The sequence below is a fragment of the Paracoccidioides brasiliensis genome (assembly GCF_000150735.1).
Source record: "Paracoccidioides brasiliensis Pb18 unplaced genomic scaffold supercont2.3, whole genome shotgun sequence".
Classification (NCBI taxonomy): Eukaryota; Fungi; Ascomycota; class Eurotiomycetes; order Onygenales; family Ajellomycetaceae; genus Paracoccidioides; species Paracoccidioides brasiliensis.
Window position 1 is genome coordinate 2,669,477 of NW_011371360.1, and position 18,302 is coordinate 2,687,778.

General features: G+C 45.9%; 5 protein-coding genes across 5 annotated transcripts; 1 reads left to right on the plus strand and 4 right to left on the minus strand.

The window, feature by feature from the left end:
• Positions 1 to 1,789: 1,789 nt before the first annotated feature.
• PADG_11555 (uncharacterized protein) lies at positions 1,790 to 5,156 on the minus strand (the record flags this gene model as incomplete). The annotated part of the gene is made up of 4 exons (XM_010760710.1): positions 1,790 to 2,957; positions 3,027 to 4,146; positions 4,297 to 4,950; positions 5,012 to 5,156. The coding sequence occupies 4 exons, from the start codon at positions 5,154 to 5,156 to the stop codon at positions 1,790 to 1,792; spliced, it is 3,087 nt and encodes a 1,028-aa protein (XP_010759012.1).
• A 3,960-nt stretch (positions 5,157 to 9,116) lies between these two features.
• On the minus strand, positions 9,117 to 10,989 carry PADG_03184 (uncharacterized protein; the record flags this gene model as incomplete). Its single annotated transcript, XM_010760468.1, has 2 exons — positions 9,117 to 10,188; positions 10,247 to 10,989. 2 exons carry the CDS (start codon positions 10,987 to 10,989, stop codon positions 9,117 to 9,119), a joined length of 1,815 nt encoding a protein of 604 aa, XP_010758770.1.
• Positions 10,990 to 11,669: 680 nt separating this feature from the next.
• PADG_03185 (uncharacterized protein) lies at positions 11,670 to 13,572 on the minus strand (the record flags this gene model as incomplete). Its single annotated transcript, XM_010759993.1, has 7 exons — positions 11,670 to 11,724; positions 11,837 to 12,073; positions 12,473 to 12,727; positions 12,808 to 12,952; positions 13,017 to 13,267; positions 13,353 to 13,460; positions 13,511 to 13,572. The coding sequence occupies 7 exons, from the start codon at positions 13,570 to 13,572 to the stop codon at positions 11,670 to 11,672; spliced, it is 1,113 nt and encodes a 370-aa protein (XP_010758295.1).
• Positions 13,573 to 14,599: 1,027 nt separating this feature from the next.
• Positions 14,600 to 14,924, plus strand: PADG_03187 (uncharacterized protein; the record flags this gene model as incomplete). The annotated part of the gene is made up of 2 exons (XM_010759994.1): positions 14,600 to 14,708; positions 14,782 to 14,924. 2 exons carry the CDS (start codon positions 14,600 to 14,602, stop codon positions 14,922 to 14,924), a joined length of 252 nt encoding a protein of 83 aa, XP_010758296.1.
• A 1,049-nt stretch (positions 14,925 to 15,973) lies between these two features.
• Positions 15,974 to 17,378, minus strand: PADG_03188 (uncharacterized protein; the record flags this gene model as incomplete). The annotated part of the gene is made up of 2 exons (XM_010760469.1): positions 15,974 to 16,750; positions 16,827 to 17,378. 2 exons carry the CDS (start codon positions 17,376 to 17,378, stop codon positions 15,974 to 15,976), a joined length of 1,329 nt encoding a protein of 442 aa, XP_010758771.1.
• Positions 17,379 to 18,302: the final 924 nt, after the last annotated feature.

Below are 18,302 nucleotides of genomic sequence, written 5' to 3' on the forward strand. Positions count from 1 at the left end.
CGGTTCATTTTCAGGGGAAGGGGTCAGCTCGTTAACCACGCAAAGTCTTAGGAAAAGATAGCCCTTCCTTTTCCCACCTTCCTAGGAATATTTTTATCTACGGAGAAAGAAAAGAAAATAACAGGGGGAGATCAATCAGAAGATGCGAAATGATGCATTTCCCCCCTAAAGAAAGGGGCAAAAAGGGAAGTGAAAAATAGAAAAGGGAAACCCACACGTTCATGAAGCAAAACGCAGCCCCGAAGAATCGCAAGATCACAGCACTTCTCTCCCAGGGATCTTTGCACATGGATCCGTACCGCACTCCCCCGCATCTTATCCAGTTCACGACGGAATAGGTGGAGGTGGCGGCCCACACGCCTCCCACGACAGCCAACGTGCCCAAGAGCAAATCGACGGTGATGAAGGCAGCGGCGTGAACGCGGTCATTACCGATGGAGCTTACAAGCTAAGCAGAGAGCGATCAGGCTCCATACTCCTGAGCCTTCCAAGCTTCTTTAATTTTCGGAAAAAGAGAAAGAAAGGAAGTTCCAATCTGTTAGTTATTTGTTTGTTTGGCTCTTGACGGATAAAAAGGCGAGGGGAAAAATGGCAGATTGACAAACAGAATAGATGCCAATTATCCCGGCGAACGGACCTGCGTCGCGTGAATGTAGTACTTGCCCGCCCACCCAAGTCCAATTGGCACCGGTGATGGAGATAAGGGTGGCAAAATGCGCAGGCATAGAAAAATGGAGTTGGCTTTTATCATGGTTGGCGTATGCGGCTTGTGTGTTAGATGTGCTGATGCTTCTTCGAAAGGACTTGGATTCGATATCAGTTGTTTCGCTATGAGATGTTATCTAATTAACAAAGAATAGGTGGAACTGGGCGGATGGCGAATTGTCGTTTACGGTAATGTAAACTGAGAGCGATGGAATAGGCTTCGTCTTCAGTGAGGAGAGTTAGAAAGAGAGCAAGGGAGGCCTTCGTTATATCTGTCATGATGGACCAGGTCTTTCTCGAAAAAGAGAATGGAAGACAATATATATATATATATTTCGATTGTGAGTATCTTCTACCCAAACCAGCCAAAAATATCCAAGTCTCCTCGCCCATTTAATGAACCAACCTGGCCATCCTGGGGAAGCTCCATATGTCATCATCAAGAGCAATGCCGAGTCAACTAACCAAACTCGAGTTTGCAGGCTGCCTCCATGGTGATCATCACGACTTCAAACTTGAAAGCAGGCCAGAGCCACACACAAGATTCATGGAAGGTTGGGGTCGGAAGATTGCGAGGCGCAGTGGCATCTCTTTGACCTTGACATTGGCAGAACACGAGCGGAGGTGGTTTGATCCAGAGGAGCTTGTACAATAGGAACGACCCAGCGATATATGGCGTGGAAATACCGATGGCATAGGGTCTCCTTTTTCTATTACGAGTTGCCCGAAAAGAGCTAGGTAAGATGTTTATCAGCACGCCAAGGGCCATATTTTGCAAATGTGCATGGTGAATGATGGTGAAGAGACTATTTGTTTCATTTCTGTTCCCGCTATTAGACGTTATATGTGTGTGTGTGATTGCAGGGTTATGAGGTACCATAAATAGTGTCCCGTTCTGAAGTCCGGGCATAAAAAATATTATATACAGTACATAACGCAAATAGACCAACCTCTCCGAAAAGATAACTCCACTATCCTAGACACCCAAAGAAAATACGCGTAATTATATGTCGCTCTAATCGTGTGACCACCAACTAAACCCACTCCACAAGCAACTTCCCTCCCCTTTTAACACCACTCCTCACTAGCTAGCTGCCTCTTCCTCCCCAATCTCATCAACCCTCGAATAATCCCCCTGTAAACTCAACAGCCCCATCGCCCACGTTACCGATGTCGCCCTATTAACCGTGACAAACTTCCTCTCACCTGCCAGCCGCGACACCGTCCCCTGGCCCATATCGACATGAGTCATGTGGTTCATCGTCCGCTGATACGGTGGGCCCTTCCCAGCCTCATACGCCTGTATCCAAGCCGTTTCACACCCGCTGGCAACAGACGTCGCAGAGCTAATACTCGATAAGCGCGCGATATTGCGCAGCTTCGCAATCGTCCACCCCCGCTGCGCGGGATCGGTGTACTGCACGCCCGAGAAGAACAGGGGTATCATTAACTCCGTCAATACGCCTAAAATTGACGGGTTAAGGCTTGCGTCGCCTCCGTCAAATTGCTGCGGATAATAGATTCCCGCGATGATACGGCCGATAGAGTTTGCGAAGTGGCCCGTGCGGAATGCGCAGACTGCCGCGGCCACCATGGATTCTGGAGGCATGGACGGGTGTGTTCGCTCGAGGATTATTCGGCCCGTGTAGTAAAATGCCCAGACGCAGGCTACGGTGTGCGTGCGGTATTGCAGCGCGGGGCCGAATGGGGTAGCAATTGGAGGGGCGCTGTCGGGTTGTAGCGGTGCAAAACTAGGGCCAAATGCTTTTTCGCATGCTTCATAAGCCGCGAGAAGTTCCTTCCATTCCGCCTCTGCCTTCGCTGTTTGTCCGTCGAGGTCATTGATCTCTGGCTCAGGTTTGGAGGGAGGTGTTGGAAGGGAGGTTTCAGCAAAGCCAGAGGGAAGGCGGGCGGGTCCAGAATTTGGTATCATACCATACATGGGCGGACTATTCTCCCTATTATTATTGCTCGACAATGGTGCGGCAGGATGGCGGGTTGGAGGCTCGTGTTGTGGTCCAGGAGGGGCCCCAGGCCCCTCCCAACCCATCCCCGAAGGGAAGAATCCTGGTGGGGGGCGCCATTGTCCGCCGTTTCTCTTTATCACCTTCACCTTTCTTGCACGATCCCTAGAGACAAAATCCACCGTTCGTGCAAGGAGTAATACAAGGTGGTCAAAAGATCCATAAACAGCATCAAGCTTCCCAATTCCCGACCTGGGGGGGCATGCTCCCCATATATTAAACGGCATCCTAATGGAGAAAAAGGATTGTTAACATCCATTTGTTTCAAAAAGATATTTGGTTGGTAATCGAACATACAGCAACGGATTCCCACCGATCATGCTTTGATAGACATCCTGCTTGCAATACCACCAGTACAGGTCGCTCCGGATCCGATATTCTTCGATATCCCCAGCTGTGAGATTCTTCTCAGACGCAGTCATAGGGCTCGCGTCCCTTACCGTCCCGAAATCATTATAACTCATGGGTCTGCCCATCAATGTGCCAATCAATTCATCATCAGTTTCAGCCTCCTTGTCTGCAAACAAATCGTTTTCGAAGCGACTGCCTATTTGTGGAGCAATCATTCCCACCCAGGGCATTGATTGAGCAAGTTGCATATGCTCCTGCCTAGCCCTTGCTCTCATAGAACGGATATCTCTTGTCATACCCGCAAAATCACCTTCCTGGATCAGTTGCGATGCCCCCGCCACATGACTGTTCCATTTTGAGTGTTCAGCACCCATGACTTCATAGAAGCCAAGAAGCAATGTTGCAGCAAGCGTTGCTGTTTGCTTACGGCGACCTGGAAGTTTGACAGCTTTCGAGATACGTCGCAAGGCATAGTGGTAGTGGCGGAACGATGCCACGAGAGATGACCCCTGTATTTTTGCAATGTGGTGGCTGCTGAGAGCTAAAATTGCGTGCAGCAAGGCTTGGTTTCTAAGAGCAAGTGTAGGCAGGGTGTACGTCCAGAGACTCTGTTGGGAAGGTGGGATTGGTGCAGTGGATAGAATTACTGTCGGGTTCACTGGATGTCTTTCGAATATAGACAGTACAGGCGCAACTGAAGTAATGAAATGGCAGAATATTCCTGTCACCTCGGGATCCATAAGGGGAGATGCAAATGGCGAAGGGGTGTATGACGTTAGGGATGACTCGTCATTCAGGAAAGCAGTGTTTGAGCGGAACGGATGAATGAGCTGCGTGGCGGTTGATTGGGGCACTTCCGTTTCATATGGCTGCGGATAGCTGTAGGTTTGAATATCCATCTCTTCGTCAGTTTGGACATCGTAATAGTCATCAATTTCATCCTCGTAGTAGTAATTGGCTGGTTGTCCCGCATTACGGTCTGGAAACCCAAGGGTGTAATTCTCAACGGATGCTGGTTCAAACTTGTTGGTACTAGGTTGACCTTCATCTATGTCAATCTGTTTAGCTTAAATTTCACACAATGATAAAGGGGGAAGGGGAGAGAGAGAGAGAGAGAGAGAGAGAGAGAGAGAGAGAGAAATAAGGTCATACAGCTGGCTTGTTGAAAAGAGGATGAATTCGATTGTTCGAGCTACAGAATATTAGAAGCTTGGACAGACAGTTGAAAAATTATAACTTACATGAAAACGGGGCTCAGGTTGAGGTTGACCTGAAGACATATAAGATTGATGTGCCATCTGCTTTGAAATGATCACTGACGGCTCGTAATCACCCAGAAAGGTGTTGTCCAGGGATTGTTGGGATGAAGGCAATTCCAAACGAGTATCTAGGGCATGCTGCGGCGCTTGCTGCAGCGTTTCTGAGAGTGGCAAACTAGTACCCTTTGTGCTCTGAAGGCTATAGAGCTCACTATAGAAGTCATGTTGGCCTTGGCTGCTGTTGCGGTTAGGGCTCAGTTGCAAGGGTTGGTGCTCTGGGACAGACGTATGTTGTGATTCACCACGTGCAGCACTTGTAGTGTCCTGATTTGGACGTGGTGCAAGCGGGATGAAGGGCGCGCGTGTACCAGAACCTTCAGGTCGGGAACCTGTGGAGCCGATAGGGCGACGCAAGAACGGAAGAGGATCTGCCCCCTGACCAGTTTTGGTGTAGGATTGAGGTATGGGGCCATGGCTCAAATGGGACATGGGCCCGACAGGGTTTCTGAAAATCACCCGTTGGGCATATCCCTCACATTCTCGCTTTGATTTTTTGCAATTGTTGCAGGTGGGTTTTTCCTCTCCGCATTTTATGCGACGTTTCCTACATGCTAGAGTAGGTAGGTGAGTTCTACCAGTTCTGATAATGACTTTGCTCGGGGCTGAACGTACTCAGGCAACCCGTTTTGGTCCTTCTCCTTGGGCCTTTGACCTTCAGTGGAGGGACATTCTTTGGAGTTGGTTCAGGAGCTGGAATCGGGCTGCTAGCAGGAGAACTCTGCGCCTGTATTGGCGAATGTTGGTCTCCTCCATCCATTGTGCCAGGATTTCCGTGAAACGATCGAGAAGGGGAGGCAGAAGCGGAGAACAGTGATAAAACTGGAACAATGGGGACAAGTAAGATGCTTAAACTCTAAGGAAATCCATATAGAAAGTTCGATCTGTAGGGAATAAGAACGTAGAAAGTAGGAGATGACACCGATTGACAACAGGTCAGAGGAAAACTGAGAGGGAAGTTTCCAGGCAATTCAAACTAAAGAGAGAGGATGAAGAACGGTGTAAATGGAGCTTATAAATGAAAAGCGTTTGGCAGGTAGGAAATCAAGATAAATTAAGAATGCGGCGCTTTTTGAGTTCTCAATGCTGGAGATATCTCAGCGGGAGGCTTTGCATGCAATTGGAGGGGATTGGTAACGGCACATCTGATAGGCAGCCACTTCACCAATCGCAACCAACGGCAGGCTGACCAGTTCAGTAGAAACGGGGTCAACAAAATACAGACAGGGATGATATAAAGAAGCAGCTCCAGATCGACCAGAAACTGGGGAAGATACCACCTGCACGGAGACGGGAGAAAGCAATGCAAGGAGAGAATGTTTTATCTAGCTTCATGCCAGGGAGCTCGGGTAATCAGGCTGGCTGTCAATGAGCCAGAGCTATAAATAGGAATATGAGTTGGCCCTGTGGCTCTGGCATACATAATCCTCTGCTTCCAGTCAGGACTCAGAAGTCCAGGACGCAGAACGCTCAGGATGGCATCTCTCTGCGGGAGAGTTTCGAGCAGGAAGCGGCGGCAGCAGCCTCGGAGTCAGTCAGTGGTTGGGCGTGCAACGAAAGTTAAGATGGGTGACTAACTTGCAAATTAGCTTAAGTTAACTAGTTAAACTAGTTAAACTAGTTGCACAACTGATCAGCACGGGGTTCCACTAACTAACTCATCTAGTGGTTTGATGGAGACTTTCAAAAGGATTCATGTGTTTTATTTATTTATTACTTATTTATTTATTATTTATTATTTATATTTACCTTTATTTTTTTTATTTTTTATTTTTTTCAGCTTTCAAGTTCCAAACGGAGATCCTGTGTAATTATGTGACGGGTCGAGTAATATTATTATTAAATGGTGGGCAGTTAGGGAATCCGGGACAACGGTTAAATGGTCAGCTATGATTTATTGGGTAAACAGGTGTTGGATTAGTTAACTAACTAGTTAGTTAACGGCAGTTATTAATAAGGCCCTTTCTTTTTTAAACAGGGGGTGATTTTCAATGAAAAACAATACAAAACAAATCCACGACAGGCAGACATTTGAGATGGCATGCTTTTTGTGATTCTCCGCACAGTAACTCCAACGTGCTCTCAGGCTGATTTATGAAGGAGAGAGTGAGTTACCTTCTGGGCATCAGCATCTTATAATTCAATTTGAGACAACAAAAAGGTTTGATGGTTTTGCCTGTCCGTCCGTCCGGGTTTTCTCTCCATCAGCCTATTTCTCAAAGTTTGTATTTTATTATTATTATTATTATTATTATTATTATTATTGTTGTTGTTGTTGTTGTTACTATTACTATTACTACTACTACTAGTATTATTATTGATTACTTGCCTTTTGACTGAAGAACCAGATCGGCCGACTCAACCCCGGTCATAGAGAAACTGCAGGCAGAGTCTCCATCTCCAACAGTTACAAAGTCACCAACACATTGTCAACCTCTCAATGGATGATAGATTATCTTTTCATTTTTTTTTTTTTTTGATGATCAGGAAGTCAGTTACCCCATGCCAGATGGATTGCTCTCCAAATTCCAACCGTTTGGGTCCTCTCCTTCTTCTGGCTTCGGCTGGCTGATTGGCTTCAAAAAATCCCCCTTCCCATGTCTCACATCTAAATTCTAATGAGGCTCTGATAACAAACTTCGCTGATCCATTGAGCGGTCATTTTTGAGCCCTTACGCTTGGTTTCGTGTTTAACCAATTGCGTCCTAGGGTGCCCCCATTCCTCATTTCCTTTCATTTCCCCAATAGTCTGATTGATCCTTTTCCGAATCCGAAAGTCCTATCTTAGACATCCGGTCCATCCTATCGCAAACAGACAGGCAGAAAACTCATACCAAAACTCAGCTGAAGAACCGCAAAATTATGGACGTTGCACGAGGAAAAGGAAAAGGAGTTCAGACTGGTCCTGCATACAATGTGATCAGGCAGGGTGACTGACAGTGAGGTGCCAACTTTGCTACTGGAAGATGGCCGTGCCTTGCTATATAAGCATATTCAATTGTTAGTCCGTACATGGTTTTGCACTTATGCATGTCCCATGTACGGAGTATTGTACTATCAATCCACCAGGTCACCTATTTGTTATTTCATGATCCTTTTCAGTCAGGACGGCAAAATTGGGCAAGTCTGTTTCATCAAAATTGGGAAATCAATATGGATATATTAACTAATTACTTGCCCTTACCCTGACCATCTTTCTCCAGGTAGAGTAAACCTGGGATGTTATACGCTCATACAGACTATCACAATTAATCCGCCTCTCAAGATTCCAGCTCCCAGGCAGATGGATTAAATTTGATAGAAAACTAACTGGTTCCTCAACCTTCCCTTGTGCATACCTTTTTCATGTACATACATACATACATACTGTAGTTACTTCTCCGGGCTCAGACCCAGCGCACTCACTTGGTCGCTGGTACAAGAGGTAATTTTTCACTTTTCTCTCAGAGGCCCAATCCAAACCTTTCAACCAACCTTTTTCTGGGGTTCGACAGCGTCAGGGGTGGCCCATGTCGACTCCTTGGTTCCTCTTGACATGGATGGGAGCAACTTCGGCGATGACAGGAATCTGTGGCTTGAAATCAACGTGGGACTAGGGGATTTGCACAGATCTAGTAAATCCCGACCAACTTCCAACCCTCTAGCTGATAGCTTAATTAAGTTATTGTTATGTTCCCGCCGACTCGTTCGTATTGACCCATCGCATTCAAACGACGTGGCATGCAAAAGACAATATCCTGATTCTAACCCGACTCCTGAGATTTTATTTTTATTTTTTTTTTTTCTCGCAGAAAACTCCTTGTTTATTTGCTTTCAGAAGAACGCAAATTCTGCAAACCATTGTAAAAACTAACTCATTTTTAAAAGCCATTTGGTTTTGCGCCCAAGACGCAGTGCAATATACAATGCCCGCTCGCCGAAAGGCACGCTGAGCATCAAAATAATTCCTGTTCTACAAACTCTCCCGGCCATACTGGAGAAGTAAATCTTTTAGGTTGTGACGGATGGATTTGGGAAGCAATGGTGATAGTTTATCAATTATAAACCGAGTGGGTGACCAACCCTCTCCTCGTGTAGTATCGTCTGCATCGATGTCAAAACCGCACGTTTCCTGGTCAATTTGGCAGTGCTATAGTTATCGCCTGGGATTTTCGTCCCCGGATTCAGGGTTACCCATGCTATCTATAGAGAAATGTATTGATGATGACCCGGGAATCCCGGATCCTGGTTAAAGCTTTGAAATAATGCATGTGGCAGTGTCCGTGCAGAATAAGTCCATGACCATTCCGTCTCGACCCAACGTGCCACAAAGTATTAATGAGTGTTTATTTAGTTTAACAGGCTAACCAGGATGTCTTCTAATGCTGAGAATCAAAGTAGGTTTTTTTTTTTTTTTTTTTGCGACAAAATATTTACCTTGACGTCCGGGTATTAAAAGGGCGGTTCAACAGAGATTACTGGCGAAACCAATACTCAAAGAGTTTACAAACAATCGAGTTCAATTTACGAATGTCTGATTGCCGATATTTTTAGAGATTATTTTGATTTATTTTCCTAGGTGATCAGAGAAACTAGAAAATTAACTATTTCCAGGGGATTGATTATATAAAGTGGAGGACGGCGGTGTATACAAATGAAGGAAATCGTGTTAGTTCATATCCGTGCATGCATTTGTTTTTCCCCCTTCCTTCTTTTTCTTGTCATTTTGCAGCCTGTCCCTTTAAAATTCAGCCTTCAAGTACTCCAGCGGTACCTTGGGTAATTTATCAACCCCATCCAACAAAACAATTCCCATCCCCCCTGCGAAATGCGTCTGGATATGGCAGTGTAGCAAAAATGGCCCTGGATTAACCACATGATACCGAACCGCCACCCAGCCCGGGTTCAGTTTTGTACCAGGAGGTGATGTAAACCCATCGACAAACCGCGGTGTTTCTAGGTTGAAGAACTGCGGCATCTCTTTTATGGCGTCCTCAACAGTGTCCCAAGGAAACGGCCCTGTCCCCTTGCCAATCACATAAACTTTATTCGAATGCTTGTGGATCGGATGTGGAGGGTTGAATGTCCCGCCTGTTATAAGAATTAGATCCACCCATGTATCGTTTTTTGTTGGGAAGGTCAGGTTTCTATGCGATCCAAGCGGCCCATTGATGTCGAAGAGAACCGGCTTGATGCCTTGCGAAATGTTTAAAGAGGCTTCTCCGCTAACGGTCCAGCGAAATGCTGAGTCGAAGAATCCAAAGTTGAATTTGTAAGTTGTATCGGCCTTGGCGGCTGGTTTAGATGGGGGGAACGGGACGATCTTGTTCTCTTCAAGAGCGACAAAGTCTGCGGTTAAGTTGAGCCCGTTGTAGTCTATGGAAGGCTTGCTAGGCTTTCTGGGGTTGTTCGTATCTTGGCCTTTATATCGAAGCGTTCCAAACCCACTGACGATTTGGCTGCTTGCAACGTTGGCGGCACGTATGGTGTAGTCTCCGCGCGGCTTATCGAGCCTAACCAGTGCAGAAAATCTGTTGCCGTTGGCGATGGGAATTCCGTCAACGAGAACGGGATCGATGTAATGTCCATCCACCGCATACACCCACATTTTATGTTCATCGATGCTTAGCATGAAGGTAGCAATTGTTGCCGAGTTTATAAAGTTTAAGCTTGCCCAACCGTCAGCAGGGTCGACAGTAATAACCTCATGTTCTCCATGGCTTGGATGGCAATTGTAGAAAAGATCTTTGGGGACTTTCTCGGGAACAATTGGAAAATCACCAACGACAGAAGGCAAATAATACGGAAGACACCTTTAATAAAAAGTCAGCTTCTTCGTCTACCACCCTAATCGGCGTTTTATAGACAGACCCTTTATCCGTCAAAGTTTCATTTACCAGGAGCACTGATTGATCTTGTCTTGTCAATCTATTCACCTCATCTTGAGTCTTGCAAATGACCGATCCCTTCCCATTTATCAAGATGCTATCAGAACAGAAGTTATCAATCCCTGATTCTAACTCAACATTAAAATATTCTGCCGCAGTGAGATGATGCCAATCAGACAAAAATATCGGTATTGGTTTCAGTTCAGCCTTCTTGATACTCTGCAAGTCTTTTGCTGAACTGGAAATTTTCCCGAACGGCGCCAGCCGGTCCTTGGCCGGACGAATCACAATTGCCCCGAACAGGCCATCCGAGACCTGGCCATGTTCATGACCGTGGTACCAGTACGTGCCGTATTCGACAGCAGTCCACCGGTAGATAAAGCTTTTCCCTGGTTGGATAGCTCTTTGAGTAACATCAGGGACTCCGTCTGACCATGGTGTTCCTTTCTGGGAAATCCCATGAAAATGTATGGCTGTCGAAAATGGAAGCGAGTTCTTAACAACGACCTCGACCTTGTCGCCTTCTATGATATCTAGTTGAGGTCCTGGAAACTGGTTGTTGGTGAAAATCATTTGCCGCTCAACTCCGTCAGGAGAAGCAGTTATCCATGTGAGCTCAAGTTCGAATCGACGAACGCCAGGGGAATAGGGTTTGCATTGTCCGGCTAAGGCCGCTTGGGGCAGGAAAATAAACCAGGTAAGAAAAAACGAAAAAGATAAAAGCATTGTGGAAGTTGATCGCAAGAAAGCACGTGAATTCCTGTTAGGATTTCATGAAGTATCGGAGAGAGAACAACCAAGGGCGATGTGAAAGCATCCCGAATAAGGGACAAACCCGCAGGACTTATAGCAACATGACACGCTGTCAAAGTAGTAAAAGGGGATGAGAGGGCCCCTGTGAGAGTAGCAAGATTCATCTTATTAGCTTCGTATTCAACAAGACTGAACTCAGGTCCGCATTCTCAACGCGTCAGATCGATCACTAAACTCAGGCGTTCAGTCATGGCCACTTGGCGCGGACGGGCAAAAGGTAAACACATCGTTATCCTCTTCAGGTAGCAGAATTAGTTCAAAAGGCGTCATGAGGTGGTATCAGACCAGGCGCAAAACAATTTTAATCCGCCCCGGGGGGTTAAAAGGTGACATGAAGCGATATCTGGCCACGCGCAAACCAATTTTTATGCGCCCCGGGATTGCAGCCTGACAGCAGGGAGAAACGGTTCCTCCGCATATTTAGAGCAGCTGGGGCAAGACTAACACAACAAAAACGAGGGGAACCGCTGTTTGATTGACGATTGGTCCCCATTATTGGGACTAATAACCTGCAAGCTGATGGAAGAAGGGCAAGAATCAAGTGCGGCTCAGTTACTATCTTTTTCTGGGTAAACTCCATGGAGAAAGTTATGCTATTTGGGCCGTGTTGCAGTGGGACAAAATCCCGTTATATGACGGACAATTTTCCTGGGAAACGTTAGCGACTCGGAACCATAATCTTCGCTTTATCTCCAATTCACCTGCCGTCAAGAATATATTCCTACAGGAACTTGATCTTCCTTTTGTGTTGACAACTTACACCGAAGTCGAGCCGCACAATCCATCGTCCAACATAGTTATCACTTCGTTCATAGCCATAGCAGTATCATCTCTGGGATTTGATGATAGATGGAACACGCCATAACTATGCAGATGGCGCGGGTTGTGGTCATGGTGATCTCTACCAGCCATGAGGAGCGGGTCGACCGCGGCTGAAGTTGCGCATGGATCATCGGTGGGCAGCTTAGCACCATGGGGACCATTGTAGCGAGGGACCCTGAGTTCTAAATTTCGACCAAATTAGGCGTGGGAGTCAAACTAAATGGGGATATCAAATTCTCGAAGCTCATGATACTGGATATACTATCTATTCGGACTAAAATAATTAAAGGTGAGAATATGGCCTATGCGAGAGTGATGTGATGGAACAACTAAAATTAAGACAAAGAACAGAAACAGAGAAAATCAAGTGGTGAATTACACTGAACTCCCATATGGTCAAATGTGCGGTTCGTTGCTTGTCATGACATTGAGTTAACAGTCAATCGTGGTTTTAAGGTACTTTGGGTATTTTTTTTTGTTCGCGATCTGATAGGCATTGGAGCAGGCGGCGGCCGCCACTCCGAAAAATTCCACTCCATCCAATGTCATCTACTCCCTCCCAATAACCACATACAATTCATACAACATCCAAGACTTTGTCTCCTCGAGATTCTTTACCGCAGCTTCTTTCTGAAATGCAATTTGATCTAGAGAAAGGGCACGCCCGTCTTTGTCAGCTTCAAGGGAAGCATGGAGTACATGCTCAGCAACCTTAACGGTAGAAATGTTCATGATGTCTCTCCATTCAGGTTTATCCAAGGGAATGATATTTTCCTTGCATTCTCTGAGACCACATTTTTTGAAATTGGAGTAGAGCTCAGTCACGCTTCTGTTCGAACAGGGATGGACGAGGATGATACATCAGCATGTGCAAACCCGGAACACCGAGATTCTTAATGGTCAACTCACTGTCCCGATTCACCGTGAATACTCGCAGTCTTGGTTATGTGCTTAAAGAATTTATCCGCATCTTCCACGTTACAGCCGGGCTTGCCAGGTATGATGGTGCCTTTATGTATGGCAATATCAGTCCATTGCAAAAAGCCTCCCGGTCCTGTAACTCCATTAGCTTGACCAAGGCTTCATCCATGCAGCTGTTGTCAAAAGGCTAATCTCACGAAGAAGCTTTTTAAGGTTCCGGATCGCCAATTCCCACTCATTAACTTTCAGACCCATGACCAGCAGTTTGACATGGACAACATCATACTGTCCCAGAAAATTATCTGGAAAGGGTTCCAAGATATCCTGGACATAGTAGTTAATATCTGATGGGAATACGTCTCTATCCGGAACTTGGGCAAGCGAGATATCGAATCCGTCAAGCCTACAAGTTTTCGGCAGTAGCTTTGAAAGGTCCCGTAACCATATGCTTATATTTATACATCAGCAATTTGTTAGGATCCAGGGCTACACCGAATCTTTGCTTCGAGGTTAAGCGTAGGTTTTTACTATACCCTGTTCCTGTTCCGACATCGGCGATACGCATATTATCACGCTGGGGAATGTCAGGGTGTAGCAGAAATCCCATATTCTCATGGCAGGCCTGATGTTGCATATCCAGTCTGTAATCCGTCAGCTGGTGCAACAGATAACTTGAGGGAAGGCAGCGAACCGGTCGCTTTCCGCTTTGGTTCTTGTTATGAGATATCTCGAATCATGGCCAGCCGAAGCCATTGTCCAATGTGAGAGAGTGAGAGAGTGATTTGGGTGTGAGGTTTAGGAAAGGCGGGAAAAGGGGAATGGCAGATCGTCCGAAGTTGGTCTTCAAAAGGAAGAGCACGGTATCCTGTCATCACAATTCCGGGAATGCCCCATTCTAGTTATAGTTATATACTCTTCTTCCCTTATCTAATCGACAGTCCAATCAGCAGGAAACAGATTTGAAAGTTGCTCTTGTTTCTCTTGCTGGCGCACGGTGATACTTCCCTCTCCGTCAATTGGTCTGGGCTTGGGAGGCTAATAATTGTCAAGCATTGCAAATCCACTAACATCTGGACAATCAATCAAAGTCTCCAAGAGCGTGACTAAATATTAGCGAGTGAGACCTGTCGAACCGACTTACATTAGTGTGGAAAAGAATACCACTCTCAGCGGAATCGGAAGGCATTTTTTAATCCCTCAGAACCTGCATTCAACGACAAAATGTGCGTGAGATTTCCCCCGCCCAGGAACTTTATTTCGTAAGGACAATCCCATTGTCAAAGTCCACAGAGCTATTTATGCACTGCAGATAGAAACAAATGACCATGTCAATAAGCCCTTATTTTGTCGTAGACATACATACACGCACACCCACACAGAATGTCTTCCAAAAGTTGCCGACATCGCATTGGACTTGTCAGCCCACGGAGAAATTCCCCATCCACTCCTGCCGACTCACTGCTTTGTCGTTTGGGATTCGGTAAATGCCATGGGTGCCTCGTATTTTTCAGACAATCTAGGTACTTCGTACGTAGCACGCATTTGTTGAGACGAATAATTAACATGAAGCAAGGGCTCATATCAGCAGCGTCACTAGGATACCCTTGGTCGGGAAATGTAAATCTAGCATGCAGATATAATGGAAGAAGCACTTCGAAGAATGAACAATGAAATTTGCCCGCCTAGATTCCCGTCAGCTTGTAAGTTCTAGGAAAGTTATAGAAGATTGCGCAAACAACGTATGGATGGAGTTGCTGAATTTAGATAACCAAATGCATCCATGAGATATTTAAAAGGCATTGACGCTACCTATTTTGTCATTTGCAAGGCAGAGCACGAACAGGGGATGGACGTGGTTGTTGACGATGACGATGACGACGACGATGATGGTGTTTCTCTTTTCCTTTCCTTCCGCACACTCTTTTACTTTTGTTATGTGATTATGCTGTGGCTAGCGGATAGAGTATGGCATTTTCGGCATCAATCCGATAGAAGGCCAGGGCCATCTGCTCAATAAATACAGCGCTCTGACTGCCAGCTGTGACTTCCAGGGTTCGAACTTGTCCGATTTCGAGTACGCTGGGACTGACCGCAACTGTTCATGAAGTGCTGGTGCAACGGCTTGAAGAACCAGCAAATGAATTGCAGTCACATATGGTAGCGCATGCCTGCGGGCGGTTATAGTGAACTTGTCAGCTTCAGTCTCGCCCAAGGGATATGCAACCACTGGATGGAAAATGTTGGGGTTTTAGCCAGATGCGGACAAGAAAAAATAAGAATTGACAAAAGTGGATCGACAGCAATGGCGTCATTGGAGAAACCCCTAGGACAGGCTTTTTCCCATAAATAATTGTCCCTGCTGGGACCCATTAAACGTTCAAACGTCATCTGGGGGTGAGGAATAACTGAAACGAATGACAGCTTCGGAGAAACCACTTTAACATGTATTATTATTTCTTCATTGGGTTTCCCAAAGGGTGTATTCTGAGGCCCATTGAAGTCTGCTAGTTCCCTTGATTTCCCAATTACCCGAAGATCCTATTTCATATATGATTAATAAAGGTACCCAGAAACATACTTTCAAGTAAAATCCAGGAACCACACATGCCTGAGAGCAAATGGCTAGAACTTCTAGCAACCAGCTGACAACTGCTGTTTATTATTGGACGGAATGTTATTTTCCCCTATGTCTGGCAGGATTCAAAAACTCCCAATGTGTAACCGGAGAGGACAGAAACACACGTGCGGGTTATTATTAGAAAACGGGCATTTCTTTTTGAAACTGAGACTTTCTGGAGGTACAATGGATCTTTTAAGCGATCTCCTTTTTGTATCTAAAATGTGGTAAAACGTGGTATCAAAGTATTGAATCACTCGGATATTATTATATTGATGTTGATCAGGAAATCGAGAGTTATTGACGTGGAGACTTGCAATTCCAACGTTCAACAAAAGTTAGGAAATTTCGAAGATAGTTTGATTTCTTAATCCCAATGACGGGGAAGTGAAGTAAATTCTCTGCTTTGTGAAGAATGAGAAGTTAGTAATTTTTTACAGATTTAGAGAGGTTACATACGGATTGATACATACTTTAATTACATATTGACTATACTTTATAGAAAGGGGAAACAAAAGAAAAAGGAAGAAATCATATCTAACTGTTCCAGCGTGATAGATACTTGGTGCGCCATGACTCGGTATTATTGGGTGGCCCCGATGTGCTCTTTTTCCTGCTAGGGGCTCCGGAGATCATAAATTCCATTGACTGGTTGTGTGAAACTGATGATGGTACGGCGCTAGGCTCATTTGAGATTTCTATTACTGTAGTCTGATTCACTTGGCCAAGGTCAGCGAGTTCAACAGGGTCGATGATATGGTCCGTTGAACTCGAGGTCGATTGTCGGCTTCGTGCGTTTCTGATAGCGTTGGTGTCCTGTTTAACTGTGGTATTCTCTTTAACCCACTTTCCTCTTCCTCCTCCGATGGTTGATGGTGCATTTGCATAGCCAGTGGTCCGTCGCTGGCTGCTAGTCGTCCCGGCAACAGTTTGGAGATCGGTTTCGACAAGACGTCGTCGTGTGAAAAAGTACAAAATCGCGTCAACCCACCCAGAGCACATCATCATACCGCCAGCAATATGGAAGTAGGTGGATCCAGCATTAAGGCCGCGCATCATAGCCATTAGGCCGGCAGCAATCGGAAGGGAGAGAACAACATAGGCTATAGGGTACATTATCATTATTCTTAACACCCTGTTGAATCTTTGTCGAGTTGGATTTTTTGTTCCTCGGAATTCTTTTGACTTGTTGATTCGGCGACGGACGATGATAAATATAGCCGCGTACACAAGGACGACGCCAAATTCAGCGATGAAAACCCAGAGATAATGTAAATAGAGACGTTCTTTTTCATACAGACTATCGATCCAGCACTAGGTAATTCGATGTCAGTTAGATTTGAACCTGAGTATTGGGCAAGCACAAAAAGTGCGGGAACTGGGATCTTACCCAGCCGCCACCTGGGCGAAACACATTCTGTCCACGAACCGCTGCACCAGCAATAGCGAGAGTCACACAGAATGTCCATAGCACAATGACACAAGCCACAAAGGTTCGATGTTCCAAGTGTTTTCTCGTGATAACGACGGTAAAGGTATGGAGAGCAATAGCCAGAATAAAAAGACCACTGGAAATATCACCAATAGTGGTCAGCCAACCCTGGAAAAAGCATGCGGTTGTCCGGGCTGGCATTGCATCGAGAGAGAGCCAGTAGGGAGCTATTAAGAAGGAGCCTGCTTGCTGCATGTCTGCGAGCAAAAGATTGAAAATCAAGACTATGCATTGATTGTATCCCGGGTATCTCGTGTAGTACCGTTTCCAGAAGATGAATCGATAGGTGAGCCATACCAGCGTGCTAAAAGTGGCAATTGCCGAAACCAAGGCGCAAGTGAAGAGGACGATGAGTCCTTTACGAGCCCCCCCAACGAACGGACGTTGGGGACTCTCGTCGCGAGGCATCAGTTGCACCGAGGTGCTGAGTAGGTAGCCGACCAAAGCCATTGGAACAGCAGTCTTTGTTTCCAGTTGCCTCAGATTAGGTGTCCATCGGTTGTTAGATTTATATATCAAGATAAAAACAAGACGGAATTTGCCGCCCTTTTAGCGACATTGGAGGAGGCAACGAATTGGCAGAACATTCCTTCTGCACATATTCCGTGGCTTGTCATGAGGGGGAAATGGACAGGCCGGGGCTGTAGAAATTTTGTGTTCCGGCGACCTAGAATTCGCAATATGTCTGTGCATTTGAGAGGAGAGGGGGAAACTAAGGGTCACCCCTTGGCCACGTAAAGTTAAAGCTGGACTTCCGGAGAAAGATGGGGTATGTCGTAGCTTCGTATTTTGACTTCGATGAATCCTTCAAGGACCCCAAGGGGTCAGCGTTTCGGCCCTTTCGATCAACCCTGCTCTTGGTATTTTCCGTCCCTCTTTTAGGCGCTCGGATGGTGGTAAGATGTGGGACAATGAGGCAGTAAACGTATGGAGGTTGAGGGAAAGGGGATTTGTGCACTCATCGGCACGGGAACTTGTCTCAGGCGAAACGATATTTGTGATGGACAACCGCCTTATGGCTCAGAGGCCTCTACCGGCGGTCGAATACTTCATGTTCTTGGGTCGATCCAACACTTATTAGTGCCTCCAAGGCGTGCCTGTCCAGGTGAAGAGGCCTCTATTCGGAGTGCTCATGGGACTTAATAGTCAAATGCTTTAATGAAAGTAGCGCAGAGATTTATGAACCAATTCCCAAGCTGTTTCGGACGGGCACAACTCGTTCACAGAGACACATGCCAGAAACTAGACCATCGCATGTACTAGATGTGCCTATTCAAGTTTAGCTTCCCCGCATTTATTATCACCCTAGGCATCGACAAAGTCAAATTTCCCGGCTAAACAACGTGGGAATTCTTCAAAGTTCCAAGGTTTTGA